General features: G+C 44.0%; 1 protein-coding gene across 1 annotated transcript; it reads right to left on the reverse strand.

The window, feature by feature from the left end:
* On the reverse strand, nt 1–27,887 carry AKAP3 (A-kinase anchoring protein 3). The gene is made up of 5 exons (XM_027541075.1): nt 27,695–27,887; nt 19,964–20,068; nt 15,270–15,365; nt 8,120–10,417; nt 1–378 (listed from the first exon to the last, which is right to left on the reverse strand). Exons 3-5 carry the CDS (start codon nt 15,363–15,365, stop codon nt 223–225), a joined length of 2,550 nt encoding a protein of 849 aa, XP_027396876.1. The 5' UTR covers nt 19,964–20,068; nt 27,695–27,887; the 3' UTR covers nt 1–222.
* Between the last annotated feature and the right edge of the window lie 11 nt (nt 27,888–27,898).

Raw genomic sequence — 27,898 nt, forward strand, 5'->3', positions numbered from 1 at the left:
GCCATTTATCTGTAATTTTTATTTTACGTCCTTGCTCGCATGGACAAGAATATCTGCAAAATCCAGGGACTAGCGCACGATGACGTGTCTTAGATGTGAGTGGTATGAAGATAATGTTGGGGCTCTGTGAGGAGGCGGGAGAGGGGGGCCGCGGCAGTGAGGACGAAGGGAGGGGCGAGGGCGGGGCCCACTGCGGGAAAGAGGGGCGGCGGCGGGCCCCCATCACAGGTTCACCATCAGCCAGTCCAGCAGCTGCAGCCGTGTGACGTTGCCCACCGCCTCGTCCAGCTGTCGCTCCTTCTCGTACCGCAGCACCGACTGTAGAACCTCACCTACGCTGCGCCCCTTTTCCACGGCAGCTGCCGAGAGCTGAAGTAGCTGAGGGAGGAAAAGAAAGCGGAAGTCGAGGAGGCAGAGCATCCCACAGAGGGTCCTGCGGGGCCTTCAAGGCCAGAGAGCTGGGGGAGGTCCCTGGCCGCAGGACGGCCTCCAGGGAGGTGCTGAGACTACTTCCAAAACCGAGACACTCGCTGGCTTGTCTGACAAAAGAAAGTGGGTTCCATCGCCCTTCATTTAAACGACAACCCCCTGCCCGTGATATGGAAGATGTCCCACAAAGACTAAAACTTCCTGCTTCCAGTGGCTGTTTGGTCAATGGTGTTCATGCCTTCTAAGGATTCTGAAGTTCTTAAGCTCACTGTAACATCATAAAATGGGCTCCCATCACCGCCCAGAGACCAACACAGACAGGAGAGAAAGAGCCATAGGACAATGTAGATGCTGCTTTCTCAGCCCTGTAGGCCAGAGAGCCCTGGGATGATAGAGCAGGAAGGTGACTCAAAGATGCATTCAACCCCCATGAAAATGTTGCCCTGAGAGGTGACGGTTGTCAGTAATACAGTGCCAGAAATCAGCGGAGGCACTGCTCATACCCAAGTCTCTGAACCCTATGTTTAATCCTCTTCCCAGGCATAAAATGAGAAAAGCCCAAGCAAGTATTCTCATATGAGCCCAGTATACTGCCATTCATCTGGAATCCGTGTGGCAACAAAGGAACCAGCTTTCCATTTTGTGCGTTCTGCAACTGACTCTATGAGAAGTTCAAAAGGCAGATTAACAGGCCAAATATCAGGTGTTTTTTCAGGGGAAATTTCAGGCAGAGACTAAAGTGCATAAGGATACTCTTGAAACAGATGGAAAGACAAGTCTCTGCAAAGAGGAGACAGAACGAAGACTCATTGTACAGCTGGTCACCGTACAGTTAAACATGGTCATTGTACAGCTAAACAATAATACCAAATCCAAAATGAAGACTAAGTAGGTGGAGATGAGTAAGGAAACACAGGAAAACCAAAGACAGAGCAATAGAAATTAACCGTATTGAACAGTATAAGAGATAGAATAAGCCTCCTTCAAAAAGATTGAGAAAATAAGCAGAGTTCAGGGGCCTGTGGGACAGTTCCAGAGGGTTTTACATTTATGTCCTTAGAGAAGAACAACGGTAGTGCAGAAATATATTTAAAGAAATAATGCATGAAAGCTTCCCCAGTTTTCTAACAGACATACAGACAAACTCAAGAAGCATAGTGAACTTGAAATATGATGAACCCCTGTAATTCACAAGACCTACCATCAAATTGCTGAAAACTAATACTTTGGCCATCTGCTGCGAAGAGCTGACTCATTTGAAAAGACCCTGATGCTGGGAAAGATTGAGGGCAGGAGGAGAAGGGGACAACAGAGGATGAGATGGTTGGATGGCATCACCGACTCAATGGACATGAGTTTGGGTAAACTCCGGGAGTTGGTGATAGACAGGGAGGCCTGGCGTGCTGTGGTCCATGGGCTCGCAGAGTCGGACACGACTGAGCGACTGAACTGAACTGAAAGAAAAAGAGGAAAAGATCTAAAAGTGGCCAGTGACAAATGGCACGTTATACATGAGGGAACAACAGTGCCAATGACAGCGAATTTCTTATCAAAAACCACAGAGGACAGAGGAGTGAAACAGCACTTTTTAAGCACTAAAAGAAAAGAACCATCAAACCAGAATTCTATGTCCAGCAAACATATGCCTCAGGAATGAAGGTCAAATAAAACTTCAGATTAAATTAAGATAATTCATCGCGAGAAAAGTGCATTCTGTTTCCTTGCACAGAAGGAAAATGGTATCAGAAGGAAACTGGGAACATGAGGAGCAAACCAACAACAACAGAAATGGTAAAAATCTCAGGATAAATGATGAACGATTTGCCTCCATTCTTTAAAATATGTTTTATGGTTGAAAGGAAAAATAATATTGCCTAAGGATTTTAGGCAATAAAATTAAATAGATTTTAGGCAGCTAATTTTAAATTAGGCTGTGGTTTTTCCTTTGGTGTATGGATGTGAGAGTTGGACTGTGAAGAAGGCTGAGCGCCGAAGAATTGATGCTTTTGAACTGTGGTGTTGGGGAAGACTCTTGAGAGTCCCTTGGACTGCAAGGAGATCCAACCAGTCCATTCTGAAGGAGATCAGCCCTGGGATTTCTTTGGAAGGAATGATGCTAAAGCTGAAACTCCAGTCCTTTGGCCACCTCATGTGAAGAGTTGACTCATTGGAAAAGACTCTGATGCTGGGAGGGATTGGGGGCAGGAGAAGGGGATGACAGAGGATGAGATGGCTGGATGGCATCACTGACTCGAGGGACGTGAGTCTGAGTGGACTCCGGGAGTTGGTGATGGACAGGGAGGCCTGGCGTGCTGCGATTCATGGGGTCGCAAAGAGTCAGACATGACTGATCGACTGAACTGAACTGAACTGAGGCAGCTAATTACATAAAATAACGGCAGTCTCAGGCAGAAGGATGAGGGGCCCCATAGGGCAGGAAGATTTCTACATTCTAGCCTAAGTGGTCACTGTTGACTCTAAGTAGACTCTGACAAGTTAAGTACATGGATTGTGGTGCCCAGAGAAACCACTAAAAAACTACACAAAGAGATATAGCAAAACCCAAAGATGGATTACAATGGAAGACTGAAAAATGTTTAAAAATAATTCAAAAGAAGACAATAAAAGGAAAAACAAAAAGGAAAAGCAGACTAAACATAACTAGCTGTTCAATCCCTGGGTTGGGAAGATCCCTTGGAGAAGGAAATGGCACCCCACTCCAGTGTTCTTGCCTGTGGGGTCGCAAACAGCTGGACAACGACTGAGTGACTAACACTTTCACTTTCACTTGGCCTCTCCCTGCTAAACTCCCCTCCCTTCCCAGCTGTGACAACAAAATACGTCTCCAGGCATTGCCAAATGTCCCTTAGGGGCAAAACTGCCTCCAGTAGAGGACAGTGGAGTTAGGCAAAGATTTATTTGATATGACATCGCAAGTACAAGCAATGAAGGTAAAAACTAAACTAGATGTCATTGTTAAGAACTTCTGCTCTTTGAAACACTCCATTAAGTAAAAAAAATAAGCTCCAGACTGACAGAAAGTATTTGCAAAATATATATATCCGGTGAAGGACTTGTATCCAGAATACATCAAGAATTCTTGTAACTTTCTAACAACCCAGTCAAAGTACGGGCAAAAGATTTACAATTTACATAGACAACTCACCAAAGATTATATATGAATGGCTAATCAGCACATAAAAAGATGCTCAACATCTTTAGTCATTTTAATGTATGTATGTCAAATTAAATCCACAATCAAAAACCACTATAACAGTTATAATTAAAAACAGAACATAATCCATCAACAGAATGTTGATGAGGATATGGAGAAATTGAAACAAATGAAATTGCTGGTAGGAATATAAAATGGTACAGCTTCTTTGGAAAACAGTTGAACAGTTTCTTAAGAAATTATACTTACCATAAAATGCAGCAGTTACACTCCTTGTCAACCAAGAGAAGTGAAAATATATATCCATACAAAGACTTGTATGTGACTGTTCATAGAGGCATTAATCATAATAGCAAAATAATGGAAATAACCCCAATGTCTCTTAATTGGTGAATCAATAGAGAAAACATATACAATGAAATTCTATTCAGCAATAAAAGGAATGAACTGCTGATACATACTGCAACATGGATAAACCTCAAAAACCTTATGCTAATAGTCGAGAGCCAGATGTAAAAAGCTACATACTTTACGACTCCATTATTTTCTAAAATGAAAGGCAAATCTGTAATGATAGAAAGCAGGTTGATGATTACCAGTGGCTGGGGGTGAAACTGAGAAACATAGCCTAGAAAATTCTGAGACAGAGAAAAAGGAGTGTCTAGTCCTATCAATATTAAAACATATGACAGAATTACAATAATTAAAGTAATATGCTATTAAAATAGTATTAAACTAGTAAGAACAGATGAATGACTCAATGGAATAGAACAGAAAGCTTAGGGAAAAAACAAAGACATATAGGTATCTGGAAAAAAATAAGACTGAATTCCTATGTCACACCTTGTATAAAAATGAATTTGAAGTGGACCAAAGCCTTAAACATTTTTAAAAAAATCATAACTGTGCTAGGAGAAAGAACACATGGGGAAGTTTTGTTACTATCTTGTAGTGGAGAATGTTTTCCAAAATATGACACAAAATCTAGGAAAAATAAAAGATGAACTATCATATTTGACCACGTAAACATTTAAAATAATACTTCATGGCAAAAGCAACAAAACGAAACATCAATCAAAAATCAAATGATTAAAAAAATCATATCTAATATCACAAAGGCTATTTTCCTTGTATTATGTAAAACTCTCACAGATCCATAAGAAAAATACCAACAACTGGCAGAAAAAAAAGGGCAGAGTTTACAAACAAATGATTCATCCATGAAAAAGGAAATTCAAAAACGGCTCTTAGGAACTTCCCTGGTGGCCCAGTGGCTAAGACACTGAGCTCCCTAGGCAGCGAACCTGGGTTCAATTCCTTGTCTGGGAACTAGATTCCAGATGCCACAACTAAAAGTTCACAAAAAGGGCTCAGTGCAGCCAAATACATATTTTTTAAAAACAAAAATGGCTCTTAAACACATGAAAAGATATTCACCATCATTCCTAAAAAGATAAGTGCAAAGTAAGGCAACACTTGGCAAAGACCAAAAGTTTGGCATGGACTGTAGGTTAGTTGCTATGTGGGAAACAGGTGCTCTCATTTTCTTTTAATAGGTGTGCGAATTGGTGTACCCTGGAGAGAGAAATGGCAACCCGTTCCAGTATTCCTGCCTGGGAAATCCCAGGGACAGAGGAGCCTGGTGGGCTACAGTCCATGGGGTCGCAAAGATTCAGACACGACTTAGCAACTGAACAACAAGTATGTATTAACTTGTATGCTGCATAAGCATTTTTGGAAAGATAAACAAGAAATTGATCAGAATGGTTTTCTCCAGGGAGGGCAATGGAATGGGGAGATAAAAATGAGAAAAAGTCCTTAATTTTAATTGTGCATCTTTTTTTGTGTGTGCCTTTGGATTTTGAAGTATGTACACATTACCTATTCAAAAACGGATACAGGGACGTCCATGGAGGTCCAATGGTTAAGACTCCTCACTGTCAGTACAGGGGGCCTGGGTTCCAGCCCTGGCCAGGGAACCATGATCCTACATGCTGCAGGGTGTCACCAACAGTTTTTTTAAAATGGATACAAATTTGTTTAAAGGAATTGGGCTCATGGGTATGCTGGTATTGCCAGATTTAATCACCAGCATTAGCATGAAAATAGTTGCCTATATTAAGTCTCTTTCCAAAAAAAAATTTGCAACTCATATTTACATAGTTTCTTTGATGTATACGCCATCCAACTTTTCTTAAAAATATGCTGCTGCTCAGGACAAATCTACTCACTAGGTGACATTTGCATGTGCTGTTGGTCATGTTTCCCACTCTTTTCCTTTAAGAAAATGTGTGTGTGTGTGTAGAAGTAAGCCTGCAAGTCTATTGTCTCATTCTAGAGAATTGTAGCATAGACATTCTAATTCAAAATAATCTAGAATGTATTATGATTGTTACATAGGATGAGGTAGACTTAAAAGATGGTGTCAGAACAAAGCCTGTTTCACATACTGTACATGTGAAAGCTATGCTTCTTTTTAGATTTTTTCATTAGTCTAAAGCTTTCCTCAATATTGGCTCCTCTGCTAATTGCAACTTATGAAAATAATTTGGTGGCTCAGAGAGTAAAGAATCTGCCTGCCATGCAGGAGACCTGGATTGGATCCCAGGTTTAGGGAGATCCCCTGGAGAAGGGAATGGCAACTCACTCCAATATTCTTGCCTGGAGAATCCCATGGATAGAGGAGCCTGGCAGGCTAGAGTCCATGGGGTCACAAAGAGTCAGAAACGACTGAGTGACTAAGCACGCACACACAAAATAATTTGTTTTACAGACTGGAAAAACTGTTAACAGACAGAACTTGCCAAGCAAGTACTCTTAGGGGTAAATCTAAGATTGGATCTCCCTGTTCTGTCCTCTGGCCCAACGTGGAACAGGCACACAGATCAACTGGGGGTTTTGCTAAAGGTTCTGATTCTGTAGGTCAGGAGTGGAGCCTGAGGTTCTGCACTGGCCAACACTGTTGGTGCACAGACACGCAAGGAACAAGCCTACAGAGTACTGTTGCTGCAAAAGGAGCAAGTCGACAGGAGAGACAGTTTCTCATTTAGGCTGAGTGTAGCCTATTCTGTGTGCAGTACAGTCCTGTGTCTTCCTGGTCATCAGATACACCAAGTAACCCAGTTATAAGCGCTACTAACCCCATGCATCAAACAGAGAAAGCCTCTTCCTCCATATCCTCTGGTTTCTAAGAAGACGGATGCTTTTTATAATAACCCCAGCCTCTGGTGCCACCTCCTATTACTTAATTAGTAAATGCCATTGTTCCACTTCTCTTAATTGAGAGGAAGTAATGTTGAGAAAACAACAACAACAACCCTGAGAGAGAGAAAGAGAGAGAGACTGTGTATATTGTGGGGGTGGTCTCTCAATTCCCCTTCATTAGCATGGAGCACCAACTACGTAAAGAAAAGCTTCCCAGACTCAAAATGTCCCTTCCATGAGCAGTTTTGAGGCCTAAATTGGGAGAAGAAAGGAGGCAGAAAGCACACTTACCTTTATCAGTAACAACAATAATAAGCTGATTTTCTGTCTGCCTTATTCTTTAGTCTTACTTATCAATTGATTCGGAACTTAGGGTGAGGGGAAGCTGCTACTGCTAAGTCGCTTCAGTCGTGTCCGACTCTGTGTGACCCCATAGACGGCGGCCCACCAGGCTCCCCCGTCCTTGGGATTCTCCAGGCAAGAACACTGGAGTGGGTTGCCATCTCCTTCTCCAATGCATGAAAGTGAAAAGTGAAAGTGAAGTCGCTCAGTCGTGTCTGACTCTTAGTGACCCCATGGACTGCAGCCTACCAGGCTCCTCCGTCCATGGGATTTTCCAGGCAAGAACACTGGAGTGGGTTGCCATCTCCTTCTCCAATGCATGAAAGTGAAAAGTGAAAGTGAAGTCGCTCAGTCGTGTCTGACTCTTAGTGACCCCATGGTCTGCAGCCTACCAGGCTCCTCCGTCCATGGGGTTTTCCAGGCAAGAGTACTGGAGTGGGGTGCCATTGCCTTCTCCACGGGTGAGGGGAAGAGGGATGCTATTTTTTGAATCCCTTCAAATCCCTAATGGCTCCTAGATCACCAGCAAAGAGAGGTATGACAGGCTTGAAAACACTATGAATCTAAACCCTTTGCCCCCAGCCAACACATCCCCAGGACGCTTCCCAGCGTCTCCTTCTCATTCTTTGGGCAAAGCTGTCCTACCCAGAGTTCAGTCTGAGCCCAGGCCTTACTCTGATCCTTTCACCAACTCACTTGGAGGCTCCTTATTTGTGCATTCCCATCTAGATACACAGAAAGAAAGAGAAAAAAAAAGTGTATATCTTCTTTTCCCTTTGATACACCTCTTATTGGGAAAAATCTAGTTTTAATTTACCCATTGGCTAGGCTATGAGTTTTGAGCTTCGAATGTTTACTGTTCCCATCCTACCCTTCTTGGAGCTATCTTCCCATTTAGAAAGAAAAAGTACTTAAAACCCTCATTAACCCTAATCAATCTTCCTCAAAGCCCTGGCTCTACCGCCTTACCTTCTCCTGGATTCCTTCGTCGTCACCCGCAAAGTACAGAATGGGGACGTTGAGCTCAGAGGCGGCCACCCACTGAAGAACGGCTTGGAGCTGCTTGTTCTGCACGGTGTCAGTCAGGTTGTGGTTGCTGACGATCACTTTGGGTGCTGCGCACCCTTCTGGGGGCTGTGCTGATAGACTCCTCAGTTCGTTGTGGATAGCCTGATAGGCATTCTGTAGGAGTGTCTCTGCAGTCCCTGTGCCCTTGGTGGACAAACACTCATATAAACTCTCTGGGAAGGCTGATGTTGGCCTGCTGGCATCCCCAGACTTGTCGTCTCCCAGTTCTGCCAACGGAGAGTCGCAGGACTTGGCAATGATGAGACACAACTTCATCACTGAGTCCATCAGATGGTCTACCATCTGCCCGTTCATGTGGCCATCAAGTTTGTTAGCCACCATCTTGGTGAGCCCCGCAAAAGCACCCCCAGTCTCATCACATTCATTTAATTTGGCGGGAGAAGGGGTGACGGGTCTTTCACACTGGGGGCTGTTGTCTTCCTTGGTTGCCTTGGGATCACAGCTATGGTCGCTCTTGAAAATGGTCTCACTGAGCAAGTTCCGGATAAAGTTGAAGAAAACGCTCATTAGGTCCTTCTTCTCCACTTCTTCTGGGTCAGCTCCCACTTGGGGAGACCGGAGGCTGGACTCATGGGAAACGGCTGGAGACTTAGTGGGATACAGGTTGGAGGTGCCAGCAGCTTCGAGAAAGCTCTGTGCATCCATGTTTCCTCCCTGGGCCAGGTGGTACTGGATCAGAAGTAAGGCAGACACAAGCAGGTCCTTGGCCCAGGAGTCTGAGTCGCACATAAAATTCTCAGGTTTTTCTGGGCACTGCATAGGGAGGCTGAAGTTGCAGGGGTCAAAAGGGAACCCCAGGGGAAAGTCTGGCACAGGTTTATACTGTCTTTTGGGAGTGGTGAAGGGTGAGCCCTGGAGGCATGCAGATATGCCTTCCTTCTGCTGGCTGTTGTGCCACAGGGTCAGCCCCTCTTTGATAATGTGTTCCCCCAGAGTTTCCACACAGGACTTCTCGGGTTTGGGCGTGGGGGTGCATACTCTCTCCCTCACTTTACCTTCTGATTTCATGGAGGCGAAGTTGACGTTTCGGTGTTTAGGGTCACCCATCCCTTTCATAGAGACGAGGGAGTAACTTTCAGACTTATCCTTGGTTTTCCTGACTGTCTCAGGGGGTTTCTTGGCAAATATCACCGAATAGAGTTTCCCCAGCATGGCGTCCATGATGTCCGTGGCCTTCTGGCTTCCATGAGAGAAGAAGCTTCTTTTCACGGCCGAGACAAAGTCCGTGTCCGTCATGAGGGTCCCCGTGACGTTGTGGAGGTTCTTCATGAAGGAGTCGATGAGGTCGGAGACCACCTCTTTGGCGTGCTTGATCAGGACCTTCTTCAGCACGATGGTGGCAATGGTCGTGTCTTTCACCTGGATCTTCAGGGTCTTCATGATGGAGACCATCATGTCGGACACCACACTATTGGCATAGGTCATGATCCCTTGACTGATGGAAGCTGTGAAGTCATCGGGCCTTTCATACCCTCTGAACATCTTTCTCTCCGCCGGTAAGGTCCTTCCTCCCTCTTTGGCATCACCCGCATTACGAGATTCGAATACTTCCTTGTAGAAGAAAGACTTCTTAGAGCTAGGCCTGTCGTCTGGACCCCTGCCTCCCTTGTTGCTTTCCTTGATCTTCAAAGTGCTTTTGTATTTTAAATTTGGGGGGCTCTGTAATGTCCCCGAGGCTCTGTCACCAGAGCCCGGAGCCTTATCTGATGGGGTGTTTTTGGAGCAGGCAGTGACGGTCTCATTCACCAGCTCCGACGCCACCTTGCTCAGGCTCTTGTTGGGTGGAGGCTCATCCCCCATGTACACTGATTGGTGGACACACCTGTTTTCAGAGCCGTCAATCTTCTCGTTGATCTCCTTGCGGGCCATGGCGATGACAAGATTTGTGAGGCGGTTGGCGTAGAAGGAGACCTCATCTACGGAGCTCCCATTGCAGGTGGGGCCCTGGTGTGGGTTCTCTCTGTGACTCATCTCAAAATGCAGCCTCCCTGGACTTCCCCTGGAGGTGGTGTTGTAATAGTCCACGCAGAAACCTTTGCGTGGGTCTCCTGAGCTGACCATTTCCCTGCCGAGCGATGATTCTCCGGGCTTGAACCTAATGTCTTGGAATCCTGCTGTGCTTTTTTCCAGGTCTCTGCGGAGCCAGCTGAGCACTCTGATGGGATCGTGTGAGGCTTCCTTAAAAATAGACAAGGATTCATCCGACTATAACAAAGTAAAGACACAGGATATTCAGGACAACCTCAAAGAGCAGTCACAAAAATGGTCACCCCTCTCACGTCTCAACTCCTCCATCAACCCAACAGATGGAAGCAACATTTTCTGAGTGCTTACTATATATCAGCCTTCCCTAGTGGCTATCAGTAAACAATCCGCCTGCAATGCAGGAGACAGAGTTCAACCCCTGGGTTGGGAAGATCCCCTAGAGAAGAAAATAGCAACCCATTTCAGTAATCTTGCCTGGGAAATCCCATGGACAGAGGAGCCTAGAGGGCTACAGTCCGTGAGGTTGCAAGAGTTGGACACGACTGACTGACTAAACCACCACCACCACCTACTATATATCAGGCACTGTTCTGAGTACTTTAAAACCAGGACCTCATTTAATATTATTCTGTGTGTGCACATGTGTGCTCAGTTCATGTCTGACTCTACAAGCCCATGGACAGTAGCCCACCAGGCTCCTCTGCCTGGATTTCCCAGGCAAGATTATTGGAGTGTGTTGTCATTTCTTCCTCCAGCGGATCTTCCTAACCCAGGCATTGACTCGCATCTCCTGCATCTCCTGCACTGGCAGGCAGGCTACCACAGAGCCACCTAGAAAGCCACTATTATTCTGGCAATAAACTTAAATGCTGCTGCTGCTGCTGCTAAGTCGCTTCAGTCATGTCCGACTCTGTGTGACCCCATAGATGGCAGCCCAACAGGCTCCCCGGTCCCTGGGATTCTCCAGGCAAGAATACTGGAGTGGGTTGCCATTTCCTTCTCCAGTGCATGAAAGTGAAAAGTGAAAGTGAAGTCGCTCAGTCGTGTCCGACTCTAGCGATCCCATGGACTGCAGCCTACCAGCCTCCTCCATCCATGGGATTTTCCAGGCAAGAGTACTGGAGTGGGGATAGCTTTCTTATTATCCACATTTTAACAGAAGAGGAAATTGAAGAACTGAGGGATTAAGTTAGTTACTTACCAGAGGTTACACAGCTAATCACTGATGGAGGAGGAGTTCCAATTGGACCAGTGACTCCTGGGCCCTTGCTCTCAACCACTGTACTGTGTCACCTCTAACAACATAGATCCTTAAGATCTGACAATCATCAGCTACAGAGTTCCAATTTGCACTAAATCAGATTTTTCATGTATTGCTATTCATTACTATTTTTATGGTTGATCTGTTTTATTTAGGTCTCTTATGACAAGTATAGGGCTTCCCTGGTGGCTCAGATAGCAAAGAATCTGCCTGCAATGATGGAGACCTGGGTTCGATTGCTGAGTCAGGGAGATTCCTCTGGAGAATGGAATGGCAACCCACTCCAGTATTCTTGCTTGGAGAATCTCATGGACAGAAGAGCCTGGCAGGGTACAGTCCATGGGGTTACAAAGAGTTGGACACAACACTTTCACTTTCATTACAAGTATAGTTTTCAAAATATCAGAAAATTCAAGGACTGTGGTGCATAATTAATCACTTTGCCGGGCTACACAAGCACAATCTTGATATGCTCAGTGGCTTCCAGTGGACTACTGGGGATGCTTTAGGTTAAGAATCTGATTTGTAAATAAGGAATTAATATCTGTGGGACAATTGATTAGTTTTGAGTGAATGCAGAGTCTTTGGTGGATGCTAGCTGTGCTAAGCATATGCATATGTTTATATGTTGACCTAATTTATAATCTTCACTTCAACATAAGCTAAAATAAGAATGTATGTGAAAGTGTGCTGCTGCTGCTGCTGCTAAGTCGCTTCAGTCATGTCCGACTCTATGCGACCCCATAGACGGCAGCCCACCAGGGTCCCCAATCCCTGGGATTCTCCAGGCAAGAACACTGGAGTGGGTTGCATTTCCTTCTCCAATGCATGAAAGTGAAAAGTGAAAGTGAAGTCGCTCAGTCATGTCTGACTCTTCGTGAACCCATGGACTGCAGCCTACCAGGCTCCTCCGCCCATGGGATTTTCCAGGCAAGAGTACTGGAATGGGGTGCCATTGCCTTCTCCAGTGAAAGTGTCCTATTTACCATCAAATCTAAGGGATCACTGTAACTACTGGAGTTACATCTCTCTGAGGATAACCACAAGTACTGCTCATCTTTAAAGAATAATTTGGTATTTTAAAAGGGGAAATGGGGAGGTGGTGGGGGTTGGGAGATTGAGATTGACACATATACACTACTGGTAGTATGTGTAAAATAGACAACTGATGGGCACATACTATACAGGACAGGGAACTCTACTTAATGCTCTGTGGTGACCTAATGGGAAGAAAATCCAAAAGGGAGAGGATGTGTGTGTGTGTGTGTGTGTGTGTCTGTGTGTATATATATGCACTAAGTGCTAAGTCACTTCAGTCTTGTCCGACTCTTTGCAACCCTAAGGACTGTAGCCCTCTAGGCTCCTCTGTCCATGCGAGTCTCGAGGCAAGAATACTGGAGTGGGTGGCCATTTCCTCCTCCAGGGGGATCTTCCCCATCCAGGGATTGAACTCACGTCTCTTGTGTCTCCTGCACTGGGAGGCGGGTTCTTTACCACTAGCGCCACCTGGGAAGCCCTGTATACATACACACACACACACACACACACACACACACACATATATGCAGCATCTCACAGCTAGCGCATGGTGGGGGCCAGGATTCAAATCCAGTTCAGACTCTGAAATTGGTTCTCTCCGCCCCTACAGTCAGCAGTCTACTGTAATGTCTGGATGACTTGGGAAGAAGACAAAAGCAGCTGGACCTCTACAGCCTGGTTTAAGCTGCTTGTGGGCCACAGAACTTGGTTCAAAGCCCTCTAAATTATCCTCCTAATTTGAATAATAGCTACTATAGGGAAATTTGTAGAAAACTCTGCACAATCTATAGCATACTCCTCCATGTTTTCTGATTCTGATTCTCTTGGAAATACCTGATAACTCTGAAAACTATAGATAACTGTTAGCAATGCAGTATAATTTTTGTCTACACACATGTTAATTCTGACCAGGAAAGAATGACTGACTTTCTCTCCCACTTTGGAAGATGTCCGTTTGGCTTCCATTTGCACAGTTCATTCCAATACTCCTGATCTACATACAGGTCTCTTTTTTTTTGGACTTTTCTTAGAACTGCACCACTAATGAATTAAATAAAATCTCATTAATGAGTTCAATAAAATCTTTCACATGAGTCTATTTTATTTTCATGGGAGAGTCATTATTTCACCTTTCTCTGAAAATAATCTTTTAACAGTTTTGCAAATCTTTGTCAAGATGTCCAGCAGATTTTGCTTAACAGAGGTGAAGGTCATCGTGGGAGTACTGTACCCAGTGTGTTCCTTCTTGGCCCCCCTGAGATGGTGTTCTAGGCACCGTTTACATTTTCCTCTCTACTAGTTTAGTTTTTGGTTTTCATTTTTGTCCTTCCACAGCCACCAATCATTGGTGGCAGCAATGCTTGAGAATTTTGGTTTCATTATCTCACCACTTGGTGATTTCTTTAATGGATTAGTGGTTTACAGAGATCTATTCTCTGTTGGTAAGAGACAACAGAAAACCTACTTGGCTAGTATTTTTTGCTCATCTTAAGGCTCAAATCAGTGTGGAACTTTATGGCCAGTTGGAAGGAAAAGGGTTCTTTAATCTCTGGACAGGTGAGTTTAGTTTTGTATCTCTGACCCTAAGACTCAGCACAGTGTCTGTGCCAGTCATTCATTACTGTCTCTCAAGTCCAAGTCTACCCTTTTTGGTCTTGCTTTGTGAGTCTGGAGCTGGACTCTTTTAAACATTTCTCCTTGGGTGGCTGGCTTTGTTGGCAGAGGGCACTGGAGGGGCGCTACCTGTTCATCACAGGAGGGAGGGGCTTCCCTTCTGGTCCCCTGTGCCCTCTGGCAAGTGTTTTGAGCGCCACTGGGATGCAGGCTGCTGTCCTGCTGCAGGGCACACTCTCCAAGGAGATCTGAAGCAGCTTTTCTTGAGGGCAAGGGGACTTCGTGAGCCTTAACTTTCTTCCTCATTCACTCTTTCAGCCTAGGGGTAGTAGCTGCTTTCTGCATTTGCTGCTTCTGGATCTCTTATTAGAATCCTCTTTCAAAGCTTTTAGTAGTGAACTTAGTTAAATACCTCTTACTGAGTAGTTTTTTAGTATTAAATTACTGACATGGTTTCCCTTTTCTGACGGGACTCTGACTTAACAGGGCCTGATACTAAGTAAGTAAGTGTGGAATAAATGTTTGTTGAAGGATGAGGGAGAACAATATCACTTAGATGAGAGTTTATAATTCTGAGAATTTTGAGGCATCCTACACATCTATAAACTTTGAGGACATTTCTGTTTGAGTCTCTTTCTGTTAGAAGACTAAAGTTTTACAACTGTTGTACATTTTTTTTTCATTAACTGTGGCATATTTCTCATACTAAGTATCATATTATAGGATTTTTTTACCCCCCAAAATTATACATGGAATTTTTTTGTTCTAAAGGAGTTCATTTTTCCCCCCAAGAATTTCATCTTCAAAAATAAGAGGTGGTGGGGCTTCCCTGGCGGTCTGGTGTTTAAGATACTGCACTTCCACTGCAGGGGGCATGGGTTTGATACCTGGTCAGGGAACTAATTCTTTTTGGTAATTACCCATAATGTTTCACATAACAAAAATAATAAACCTGCTTGTTGTTGTTGCTTAGTCGCTCAGTCGTGCCCGACTCCTTGCGACCCCATGCTGCAGGCAGCGTGGCCAAAAATATGAAGGAAAAAAAAGAGGTGGCAGTGGAGAGAATAAGGCTACTCTTAATGGCATGCCACATATTCCTAACTCCATATTTACAAGGAAGCTGACCCTTACCATTTTCCAGTCTTGGGGTTGGCTGTCTCCGGGGGAATAGACGTCAACTTTGCATACTCCATTTTGGCTTTGTAACCAGTCAACCCTATCTGACATCTGGAAGTAGAAAAAAGGAGAAGGATCATCAAAAGGGCTAGTTTCATGGAAGTAAGGAGTAATAAGACAAATGACTGAGACGAGGAAAACAGGAGTGATGCTCTCCACAGACATCTGTCCTGAGAGTTACTTCAGACCCACTTAACTCTGGACCTCGGCATTCTCAGCTCCAAACCACAGAAAGATTTCCTTAGAACATGTGTCTCTAGTGCAAGACCAGAGGCTGGTGTCTTCTCAGTTCAGTTCAGTTCAGTCACTCAGTCGTGTCTGACTCTTTGCGACCCCATGAATCGCAGCACGCCAGGCCTCCCTGTCCATCACCAACTCCCGGAGTTCACTCAGACTCACGTCCATTGAGTCAGTGATGCCATCCTGCCATCTCATCCTCTGTCGTCCCTTTCTCCTCCTGCCCCCAATCCCTCCCAGCATCAGCCTCTTCTCCAATGAGTCAACTCTTCGCATGAGGTGGCCAAAGTATTGGAGTTTCAGCTTTAGCATCATTCCTTCCAAAGAAATCCCAGGGCTGATCTCCTTCAGAATGGATTGGTTGGATCTCCTTGCAGTCCAAGGGACTCTCAAGAGTTTTCTCCAACACCACAGTTCAAAATCATCAATTCTTCAGCACTCAGCTTTCTTCACAGTCCAACTCTCACATCCATACATGACCACTGGAAAAACCATAGCCTTGACTAGACGGACCTTTGTTGGCAAAGTAATGTCTCTGCTTTTGAATATGCTATCTAGGTTGTTCATAACTTTTCTTCCAAGGAGTAAGCATCTTTTAATTTCATGGGTGCAGTCACCATCTGCAGTGATTTTGGAGCCCACAAAAATAAAGTCTGATACTGTTTCCACTGTTCCCCCATCTATTTCCCATGAAGCGATGTCTTCTAGAGGTGCTTAGTACGGTTTGCTCATGAACGAACCTGAGCATATTCTGTGTCCTAGCTTGACCACCCTTTCACATCTTGGATTTTCAGTATATGCTCGAAGCTCAACTTGATCAAAATAGAATTAACTGACTTTTCCCTCTCTGTTCTTGCCCCACCAACTTTTCTAAGTAATGCAGGCTTTGTCATAATTGATTTCTAGAGGACTAACTTACTTATATTAGCAATAAGTGTAGGATGGCTTCCTTAAGAATAATCCCTCTTCCAGTTAGTCAAAAGTCCTGGGGAATTCTCAGCCTCCATGGTTCCATCAAACTTCTGAATGGCAAGAGAAAGGAGATGTCTTATGCACCATCCAAAGGGCCTTGGAGGTAGTGATGTCCTGGCTGATGTTGGTTTTTTCATAACCCTCCCAACTCTTTGCTCTATTTCTTAATTTCTGTCATGGCACCACCATCTACCTGGTCTTCCAGAAAGCTGATCTTTATTTTACATGTATTCTTCCATCCCAAGCCTTCCTCTAGCTACTGTTTCTCTTTTTTCTTATTTGTAGTCATTTTTCTTGAAATAATTGCTTATGCTTACTGCTTTTACTACTTCCTCTCACCAGTGAGCACCAACTCCTAATCCATGGGGGATTAGACTGTGGGCTTAGTCTCATCGACTTTCTGAAACACTGCATCTTATCTGATAGTTCTTGGAAATGTGACTAATTATCATACTTGCCCACCGATAACCTACAAGTATGAAAAGCTTCTCTTTGCCCTCTTTTGTCAAGTCAGAATTCCATTATCAGGCTTCCTCACCGAAGTTTCCTTTTTTTTTTGCTATAAGTGTTGCTTAGGCCTATATTTCTCGATAAACAAGGAGGAATGAGATGGCCAACTTTTTCTCCTCAGTGCCCCCAAAACATCTTTGTGAATAGATACACATATTTATATCTTGTTTTTAACAAATACATTGGCTTAAAATTCTGTCAAAATAAAGTCCAAAAGCGCTTGAAATAAATGGAACATTATTTGTGATTGAATGTCTAGTTAATTGGAAATATTTGTTTTAAAGGACTTTAGGTTTTATTTGTGGAGGGTAGACATCTCCCCCACAAACAAAACCAACACAACGCAAACACAGATTATACACAATTTAAACTTATTTATATGTGGGTTTCCAGGTGGCTCAGTGGTAAAAAACAAAATAAAAAAAAATCCGGTTTAATTCCTGGATTGGGAAGATCCTCTGGGGAAGGAAATGGCCACCCACTCTGGTATTTTTGCCTGAGAAATTCCATGGATGGAGGAGCCTGGTGGGCTACAGTCCATGGGGTGGCAAAGAGTTGCACACGACTGAGTGACTGAACAATGACAATAAGTGGGTTTATTATTTTTGTTGCACAAAACATTATGGGTAATTATTAAAAAGAAAATATAAGATCTTTCCAGAGAAGGCAATGGCACCCCACTCCAGTACTCTTGCCTGGAAAATCCCATGGGCGGAGGAGCCTGGTAGGCTGCAGTCCATGGGGTCGCTAGGAGTCGGACATGACTGAGCGAGTTCACTTTTCACTTTTCACTTTCATGCACTGGAGAAGGAAATGGCAATCCACTCCAGTGTTCTTGGCTGGAGAATCCCAGGGACGGGGGAGCCTGATGATCGTCTATGGAGTCGCACAGAGTAGGACACGACTGAATCGACTTAGCAGCAGCAGCATAAGATCTTTCAAGAGCTACCTATTCATGCTCCCAAAAGGATGTGCAGTTGTTTTTATCCCCCAATCACTAACTTAGGTCACTGATCTGGGGAAAGAGCTTTCACTCTTCCTAATACTGTGATACAATAGATTCCTTGAACAAGCCATGGGTTTTACATTGTGATTAGACCTTAGAAGGATCTTGCTTAAAAACCCTGAATCAACTATTTTAAAATACCGAATCTGAGAGACTAATCCTCAGAGAACCTTATTTCACTGGTTTTAGGGTTTGGAAACAAGTGGATAAAACTTTCTTTTTTCTTTTTAATATTTATTTGACTGCACCAGGTCTTGGGCTTCCCAGGTAACTCAGTGGTAAAGAATCTCCTTGCCAATGTAGGAGCAGAAGGAGACAGTGGGTTTGATCCCTGGGTTTGGAAGATCTCCTGGAGGAGAGAATGGCAACCCACTACAGTATTCTTGCCTGGAGAATCCCATGGACAGAGGATCCTGGAGGGATGCAGTCCACGGGGTCGCAAAGAGTCAGACACAACTGAGGCGACTGAGTATGCACACGCACACCGGATCTTAGTTGCAGCGTGGGATCTAGTTCCCTGGCCAGGGATCAAACCCAGGCCTCCTGCATTGGGAGCCCAGAATCTTGCCACTGAACCACCAGGAAGTCACAGCATTGAATTTCTTAAAAACTCCTTGGGTGATTCTAACAGACACCTAGAATTGAAAATCCCTGGGCTTATATGGAGAGATCCTCTCTGCAACAGACTCGCCAGCTCCAGAAAGACAATTGTTTATTCTTTGAAACATTTTTTTCTGAGATTTTGTAAGCTTCTTGGTACCTTATTTTAATGTTTTTTTAAACCCCTAACAATGAAGTTTTTACTGTCTATGAAGTTAAACCTTGTTTTGTCTCTCAGCAGCTCATTGTTTTATGTAAATATTCATATGCTTGAATCATCACCATGAATAAAGAAATGGAAGGCACTGTTCCTTGGCCGAAAAAAAAAAAAAAAAAAAAGACATAGAAACAGGTTGCCTAGACTGTTGACGGTGCAAGTCTCTTAATCTCTGATTTACATTTCATCTTAATGCATGACTTCTAATGGAACATGATGATGTCAATAGGATCTACTGATTTATTTAGGCTACATGCTCAGTTGCTCAGTCGTGTCTGACTCTTTGCAACCCCATGGACTTCAGCCCACCAGGCTTCTCTGTCCATGGGATTTCCCAGGCAAGAACATTGGAGTGGATTGCCATGCCCTCCTCCAGGGGATCTTCCTGACCCAAGGATCGAACCCGCATCTCTTGTGTCTCCTGCATTGGCAGGCGGATTCTTTACCACTAGTGCCACCTGGAAAGCCCTATTTAGGCTATACTGGAGAAGGCAATGGCACCCCACTCCAGTACTCTTGCCTGGAAAATCCATGGACAGAGGAGCCTGATAGGCTGCAGTCCATGGGGTCGCTAAGAGTCAGACACGACTGAGCGACTTCACTTTCACTTTCCTGCATTGGAGAAGGAAATGGCAACCCACTCCAGTGTTCTGGCCTGGAGAATCCCAGGGATGGCGGAGCCTGGTGGACTGCCGTCTATGGGGTCGCACAGTCGGACACGACTGAAGTGACGCAGCAGCAGCAGCAGCACAGTTAAACGGAGAAGACAATGGCACCCCATTCCAGTACTCTTGCCTGGAAAATCCATGGACAGAGGAGCCTGGTAGGCTGCAGTCCATGGAGTCGCTAAGAGTCGGACACGACTGAGTGACTTCACTTTCACTTTTCACTTTCATGCATTGGAGAAGGAAATGGCAACCCACTCCAGTGTTCTTGCCTGGAGAATCCCAGGGGCAGGGAAGTCTGGTGGGCTGCCGTCTATGGGGTCGTACAGAGTGGGACACAATTGAAGCGACTTAGCAGCAGCAGCAGCAGCAGCAGCAGCACAATTAAAAAGCAGGGATGAAAACGAAGAACAGAAAGTACGGAAGTTGTGTGGTCACTTACTCTTACTGAGGACAGGTTCTGAGATATGAGGAAAGCTCTGGATTAATTTCTTGTTGTCTTCACTATTCCTAAGTTTACCCACTCCTTCCATGAAATATAAGGAATCTGCAATGGAAAGACACAAATAAAAATGACTAATATTACCTCTGAACTTTATTGCTCTCATTACCAAATGATTTTGACCTATTATTTTTCACATATGATACACAAATGATGAGCACAAAATGATATTCACATTCAAAGTACAGATATCATTTTTGCTGTCTCGTGGTTCCTACATGACAATGAGAGAGTCATTTCCTAGGCAGGTTGATAAGAAGTCCAGGGGTCCCCAAGGAGAGAGAGGTCTGGAATTCTCAATGAGGAAGAAAGGACAAACTTTTTTCCCCCTCTACATGCCTTAGGATTATATTACAATAATGTATCCTACTTGAGGACAGTCTCTGGGAAAAACCTTCTGGCTAATCCTGTTATCTTAAAATGTAAATTATGGGAGTATGTCTAGTGAGGTCTTTACAACCTCCAGACATTCTTTTGACTCACTATAATAACTAATTGGAGAGTATATAACTCCACTGCTAACACTAACAAGGGGGTACTCTTTCTGCCCCTTCTGATGTCTATGTCAGAAGCTCTCTCTATCCCTTTTATACTTTAATAAAACTCTATTGGACAAGAGCTCTGAGTGATCAAGCCTCGTCTCTGGTCCCAGATTGAATTCTTCTCCTCTGGAGGCCAAAAATCCAGGTATCTTTTCGTGGTTCAGCAATAACCTTTGAACAACAAGGGTTTTATCATCTGACCAATTGTTTCTGAAATGACTATCATTATTCTCCACTTTCCAATCATTGGCAGACAGACTTATTTAACAACAAGGACACTGAAAGGTTTTAGCCTAATTTCAAACTTGGCTTGAACAGGAAGTCAGAATTCAGTAGCTAGAATGGAGAGTAAGTGCCCTGAGTTTGTGGATCTCAAAACACTTCGTAAGTTCTCCTCTGAGGATTCAGGAGAAATGAATCCTTTTGTGACAAAGTGAATTCACAATTAATGTCAAAACCAGCTTCCAGATCAATTATCTTCCTTACAATTATCTGCTGAATGAATATATATGAATACCGCCTATTGCTAATTCTGGATAGCTCAATTTTTCTTTCTTTCTTAAACTTGAGAATCTGAGAAAAAAGAAATGACTTGCTCAAGTTTGATAGGGTGGTAAGGCTTTCACAAAGCTTGACTCCTTTTGAGAATATGCTCACCCCAGAGACTTGCCAAAGGTATAAATATTTATCCAATAATTTATTAGAGGATCTTCTATCCGCTGGATCATGGAAAAAGCAAGAGAGTTCCACAAAAACATCTATTTCTGCTTTATTGACTATGCCAAAGCCTTTGACTGTGTGGATCACAATTAACTGTGGAAAATTCTGAAAGAGATGGGAATACCAGACCACCTGATCTGCCTCTTGAGAAATTTGTATGCAGGTCAGGAAGCAACAGTTAGAACTGGACATGGAACAACAGACTGGTTCCAAATAGGAAAAGGAGTTCGTCAAGGCTGTATATTGTCACCCTGTTTATTTAACTTATATGCAGAGTACATCATGAGAAATGCTGGACTGGGAGAAACACAAGTTGGAATCAAGATTGCCAGGAGAAATATCAATAACCTCAGATATGCAGATGACACCACCCTTATGGCAGAAATGAAGAGGAACTCAAAAGCCTCTTGATGAAAGTAAAAGGGGAGAGTGAAAAAGTTGGCTTAAAGCTCAACATTCAGAAAACGAAGATCATGGCATCCGGTCCCATCACTTCATGGGAAATAGATGGGGAAACAGTGGAAACAGTTTCAGAGTTTATTTTTCTGGGCTCCAAAATCACTGCAGATGGTGATTGCAGCCATGAAATTAAAAGACGCTTACTCCTTGGAAAGAAAGTTATGACCAACCTAGATAGCATATTCAAAAGCAGAGACATTACTTTGCCAACAAAGGTTCATCTAGTCAAGGCTATGGTTTTTCCTGTGGTCATGTATGGATGTGAGAGTTGGACTGTGAAGAAGGCTGAGTGCTGAAGAATTGATGCTTTTGAACTGTGGTGTTGGAGAAGACTCTTGAGAGTCCCTTGGACTGCAAGGAGATCCAATCAGTCCATTCTGAAGGAGATCAGCCCTGGGATTTCTTTGGAAGGAATGATGCTAAAGCTGAAACTCCAGTACTTTGGCCACCTCATGCGAAGAGTTGACTCATTGGAGAAGAGGCTGATGCTGGGAGACACTGGGGGCAGGAGGAGAAGGGGATGACAGAGGATGAGATGGCTGGATGGCATCACTGACTCGATGGACGTGAGTCTGAGTGAACTCCGGGAGTTGGTGATGGACAGGGAGGCCTGGCATGCTGTGATTCATGGGGTCGCAAAGAGTCGGACACGACTGAGTGACTGATCTGATCTGATCTATCCCAATAATAAAAATGAATCAATTATCTCAAAAGTGCTCTTATACTTATTTCACACTTACTCGTTACATAGATTCAACAAACACTTCCACCTACATATGTCCAGAGGTTTTTATTTTATTTTCTATATCCTCTGCATGTTTGTTTGTATCCATGAAGTTGTTTTAGACTTTAAATTCCCTAAATTTTCCTGGATAATAGTGTATATACCAAGGTACTTAAATGCCTTTTGATGGTAGTGCTGTTCAGACTTCTAAATTTGTATACATGTCTCATAATGAAATGGAAAAGAGAGAAGGAAAATCTAGAGATTTGAGTTAATTAACGGATTCATCCATTTCCTAACTTCAAAGTGCATGAGTAATATCCTGGAATTAAATGGAAAATAAATGAGACAAACGACGCTGTTACCTATTAAGTTTGATGAGGAAAGAAGGCTAACTATGCACAATGTGAAGATAAATGGACCTTGAGAATCATTTATTGTAACATTCTCATTTTAAAGATAAGGAAACTGACACCCATAAAGGGACTATTAAAACCAATCAATAGATTCATTGAGATATTTACAGCTCTGCAGGTTAACCTTCTGGAAGCTAAGAATTTTTCCTATGGCCGATAGGGGGACCCAATGGAACAATAGAAGGACTGACCTAAAATGTTCCTTTAAAATGTCCATATGATTATCACCTCAGTGATAAGTGAGGAGTGCAAACCATGAACGCCAGCCAGGGACGCATAAATAATAGAGGGGCTTGTTTATGGAGCTGTATCCCAGACCCCAGTTCCATCTCAGGACATGTTTCCTGTGTTCATCATAAGCAAGAGCTCCTGTTTACTCAAGGTTCCTAAGCTCGCAGAAATACTCAAATTACAGGCAGCGTATGTGAAGCTTTTGCAGAGTTGATATGTATCTGATCAAGTTTTGAAATTTACTAGGCCACTTTTTATTACTAATTTTAAAAAGGAAGAATATATTCTAATATGTTTTATTTTTCTCTCTCATTCCCTTTCTCTAAATGCAAAGCATACAGTAGACACTCTGTAAATGTGGCCATTGATGAAATCAGTCTCATGCAATTTTGTTTAAATTAAGGATTAGAAGACTGTGAGTCTCTGTGTGTGTATCTTTTTCTCAGTGGTACCATTCAGTGTAAAGCTTTCCTGTGGATTTCCTATATTTTCACTTCCCTTTGTTAATAACTTCTTTCTCCATTGCCCTGTTAGTACAGAGGTTGTCTCCACATAGCTATATATGTTCTGCTTCGCCCCAGTTCTCTGTTGTCTAGCCAAGGAGTCAGAAATAAGAGAGGATGAAAGTGAATGAGAATTGGGACTCAGAGCAGTACTAATCTGATTTTGTTATTAGAGCGCTGGAAAAAAAATCAATCAAAAAAACAGACAAAAAAATCTACCCCACCCCCAACTTTTGGAATAGCCCACACATGAATAGGAAGTCAGCAGGTAGTCAAGCTTCCAGTCACATCATGAAATTGAAAAGCAGACGCCCTCATGTCTGCAAAAGTATGGCCAAGGACATCTAGTCCATCTGAAACAAAATTAAAACTTTAACAGCAAAGATGGTAGGTAGCTACCATCTACTATCATTGTGCTGAAGGAGAGGCTCATTTATTTCCAGAAGAATCTGACTTGACATTAACTGGGACAAGAGGGAGGTGAGGTTGAATGTTAAGAGTTACCCATTCCTTGTCACTGAATTCTCCCTTTTAACCACAGAATATCAGAAAATGGGCTGTCTCGTCAGTCCAGTGGGATCTCCTACCTCTGCAGCACTGGAAGAGTGAACCACAGAAGGCTCTAGAAGATACTTTTAAAGTCAACGAAGATGCTGGGATGTTCGTGCTCAGCTCAAGATCTTGTTTCCTCCCCCAGCCTTCCATGTACCTCCCCCTAGTTGGGACTGGAGAGTGACATCAGAATCACAGCTGGTGATATCACTGCTTCTATAGCAACAGTGGTGACACTAGCAGAAATTGAGTGATCATCAGACAAGGGGAGGGGTGAAGATACACTGCAAGGCTCTGATGCTTAGTTTGGAAGAACTGAGCTTGCTTTCTCCAGATTGATTTTCTTGTTTAAGTGTCTAATTTTTGGTAGGGAATACGGGAGGGGGAAGGGGCTTCCCAGGTTGGCTCAGTGGTAAAGAATCCACCTGCCAATGCAGAAGACCCAGGCTCCATCCCTGTGTCGGGAAGATACCCTGGAGAAGAGAATGGCAACCCACTCCAGTATTCTTGCCTGGGAAGGAGTCTGGTGGGTTACAATCCATGGAGTCACAAAGAGTTGGACATGACTGAGCACACACGCATAGGAGAGGGGTGTGCATAGTTTCAGAGAAGGCAATGGCACCCCACTCCAGTACTGAAGGCTGCAGTCCATGGGGTCGCTAAGAGTCGGACACAACTGAGGGACTTCACTTTCATGCATTGGAGAAGGAAATGGCAACCCACTCCAGTGTTCTTGCCTGGAGAATCCCAGGGACAGGGCAGCCTGGTGGGCTACCGTCTGTGGGGTCGCACAGAGTCGGACATGACTGAAGTGACTTAGCAGCAGCAGCAGCATGCATAGTTTATGCCAAGGGATAGGCATAGTTATGCCAAGGGATTCCACTAAAAAGAAGAAAAAGTATTAGGTATTATCACATCCAGATGGGTGCAGAGAAAAAAGAATTGAGGGTCTACTAAATTTTTTATGCAAAGCCCATGGAATCACTTCATTCTGTGGGATCCAGCTTGGACTTTTAATTATGAGTCCCTTTCATTAAAAAAAACATTCTGAGATAGTTTGCCTAAACTGACCATCTCTGGGTTATAATAAATCTGAGGTCAGAGATATAGTAGCACTACAACTCTCGACTTGATAAACAGTACTGAGATTAATTGGTCCAAGAGCATTTAGTTGGCAAATTTCTAGGCTTGAGGAGACTTTGTTAGTTGTACATTCTCTATGGAATGTTATAATACCTTAGGTACACTTAATGACTCTCTGAGCAAGGCGATAAGATAAAGATTAAAATTGTTAATGAATTTAAAAATGACTTACTGGTTTATTACAAGCTTCCTTCAACAATGTTATGTATCAATGACCTTTTATATTATGGTTCAGTTTCTTTACCTTTAAAAGAAATTGGGTTTGTTGGTCTCCTAAGAACCCTTCCAGCTCTGACATTCTGTGATCCCATGTGTTTGTTCAGACACTCAGTCACGTCCAACTCTTTGGGACCCCTTGGACTGTGGCCCCCAGGCTCCTCTGTCTGTGGGATTTTCCAGGCAAGGATACTGGAGTGGGTTGCCCTTTTCTCCTGTAGGGGATCTTTCCAACCCAGGGATTGAACCTGAGTCTCTTGTATCTCCAGCACTGGCAGGTAGATTCTTTACCACAGCACTAAGATCCCTTCCAGCTCTGACAGTCTATGATCCCGACACTTGAGTGGTATGAAAATGGAAAGCATGTACACAGGCATGACACTTTGTAGCTGACAAGGCACCTTCACATCCATGTCATCTGATCCTCAGAGTAACGTTTTGAAGAAACGGGACAGGTGTTCTTTTGCCTGTTCACCAGGTGCAGAATCTTTTTTTAATTTTTATTTTCTTAACACCAAGAACATTTTGTATTGGGGTACAGCCGATTAACACTGTGATAGTTTCAGGTGAATAGTGAAGGGACTCAGCCATACATATACATGGATCCATTTCCCCCCAATCACTCCTCCCATCCAGGGAGGCAGGTGTAGAACCTCACCCAGTTCACCACACATACCTGGTCAGCTGGAACTGGGCCCTAATAATCTGATTTTTAAGTCGATGATCTTTCAACAGTATCATGACACCTTTAAACTAGTATTGAGCATACATGGCACTGTTTGACTTGGAGATGAAACATAGTTGACAATAATACACAGGTGTTAGGATTGTGACTGATGACAGTGGGATCTGTCAATTTACCAGAGCCAGGAAACTGTTTCTATTCATATGGACTCCGAAACCAAATATTAGCAAAATGTAAGTGCTGAGTGTACACAGGATGAGGCCATGAAATATAAGAGTGCAGCATTAGGAGACATCTTTGATATAATCAAATTACTTTCCTCTTCCAATTCACTTGGCAGATGACAGGTCAGTAAGTGGTGGGGGTGAGGCAGAGTGGGACCAACCAACCTTGCAAACCTAGAACAAGCCACTTCCACTCACTATATGTCTTTTGTTCATCCTAGCAAGGCACCCTCCTTTCTTCCTGAAAACACAAAGCACTGAAGAAATGACCAAGTCTGGAGAGATTCCCCCAAACCCAAAGGAGCTTGTTTTCTGATATGCTTTAGGTAGATGTCTCAGGACATGTTGCTGATGGCTGTTCTTATTCCGGGATCTTGAGAGGCTGCCACAAAGAAAGGATTTAAAAACTGAAGTCTTCATCTTGTATTTCTGGAATTTCGGCAAGCTCTAGATACTACTTTCTGGAACAATGCAAACGGCCAAGGATCCACAATTAAAATATTACACACCGGTTGCTCTAGAGAGAGCCACCTTGTTTCTTCCTAGAAAAATGTGCAGATGGCGTGTTCGAACCATCTGTCATGTCCGACTTTGCGACCCCATTGACTGTAGCCCCCCAGGATACTCTATCCATGGGGATTCTCCAGGCAAGAATACTGGAATGGGTTGCCATTTCCTCCTCAGGGGGAGCTTCTCCAACCGAGGGATCAAACCTGTGTCTCCTACAGGTCTCTTGCATTGCAGGCGGATTCTCTACCGCTGAGCCACCGGGGAAGCCCTACTAACTTTTACAGGACATTTCGGGAGGTTCACAGATTTCCGGAAGCTCGCTCCTGTATCAGAGTCCAAGTTAAGAATCCCTGGATTCATGTTGGGTGGTGAGATAAGGGCTTTGGTAAATCATAGTACTTAAAACACAGGTGGAATGATACAACACGTCAGAGAAGTCGTCTTTGAGGTCATCCACGAGCAGAGACTTCAGCTCGTGACACCTGCAGGAAAAGGGAACAGCAAGAGCCAAGGCCCCGGGGGACGTAACCTGGTCTTCGGACTCCACGAACGCACCCTTCCTCACGTGTATTTCTCTCCCTCACGTTTTCTCTCCGCGTCCCCGCCCCCTCCAGTCCCCGGGGCCCCGGCCCTCTCCTGGAAAAGCTTCCAGGGCTCAAGGGCCGCCCCAGAGGACACTTTCAGGGAGCGATGAACTAAGAGTTGGGAAAGCTGAGCTGCTGCCCTGGATTTGGTCTGTGGTTTACCCTGAACTTCAGGTTCCTCGATACTCCGACGTCATCTTTACGGTCAGCTCCTGACATGGAACTCCGATCTCAAGACTCCTCTCTTTCTCCCGCTTTCCTCACGGCCTCCCTCACATCCCTCATCCCCTCCCCGCAGTTTCCTATGAGCTCTTCTGAGCCACCGTCCACCCCACCCTCCGACTCGCCCCTTTCATTCCAGGTTGG

Source organism: Bos indicus x Bos taurus, chromosome 5 (assembly GCF_003369695.1).
Source record: "Bos indicus x Bos taurus breed Angus x Brahman F1 hybrid chromosome 5, Bos_hybrid_MaternalHap_v2.0, whole genome shotgun sequence".
Classification (NCBI taxonomy): Eukaryota; Metazoa; Chordata; class Mammalia; order Artiodactyla; family Bovidae; genus Bos; species Bos indicus x Bos taurus.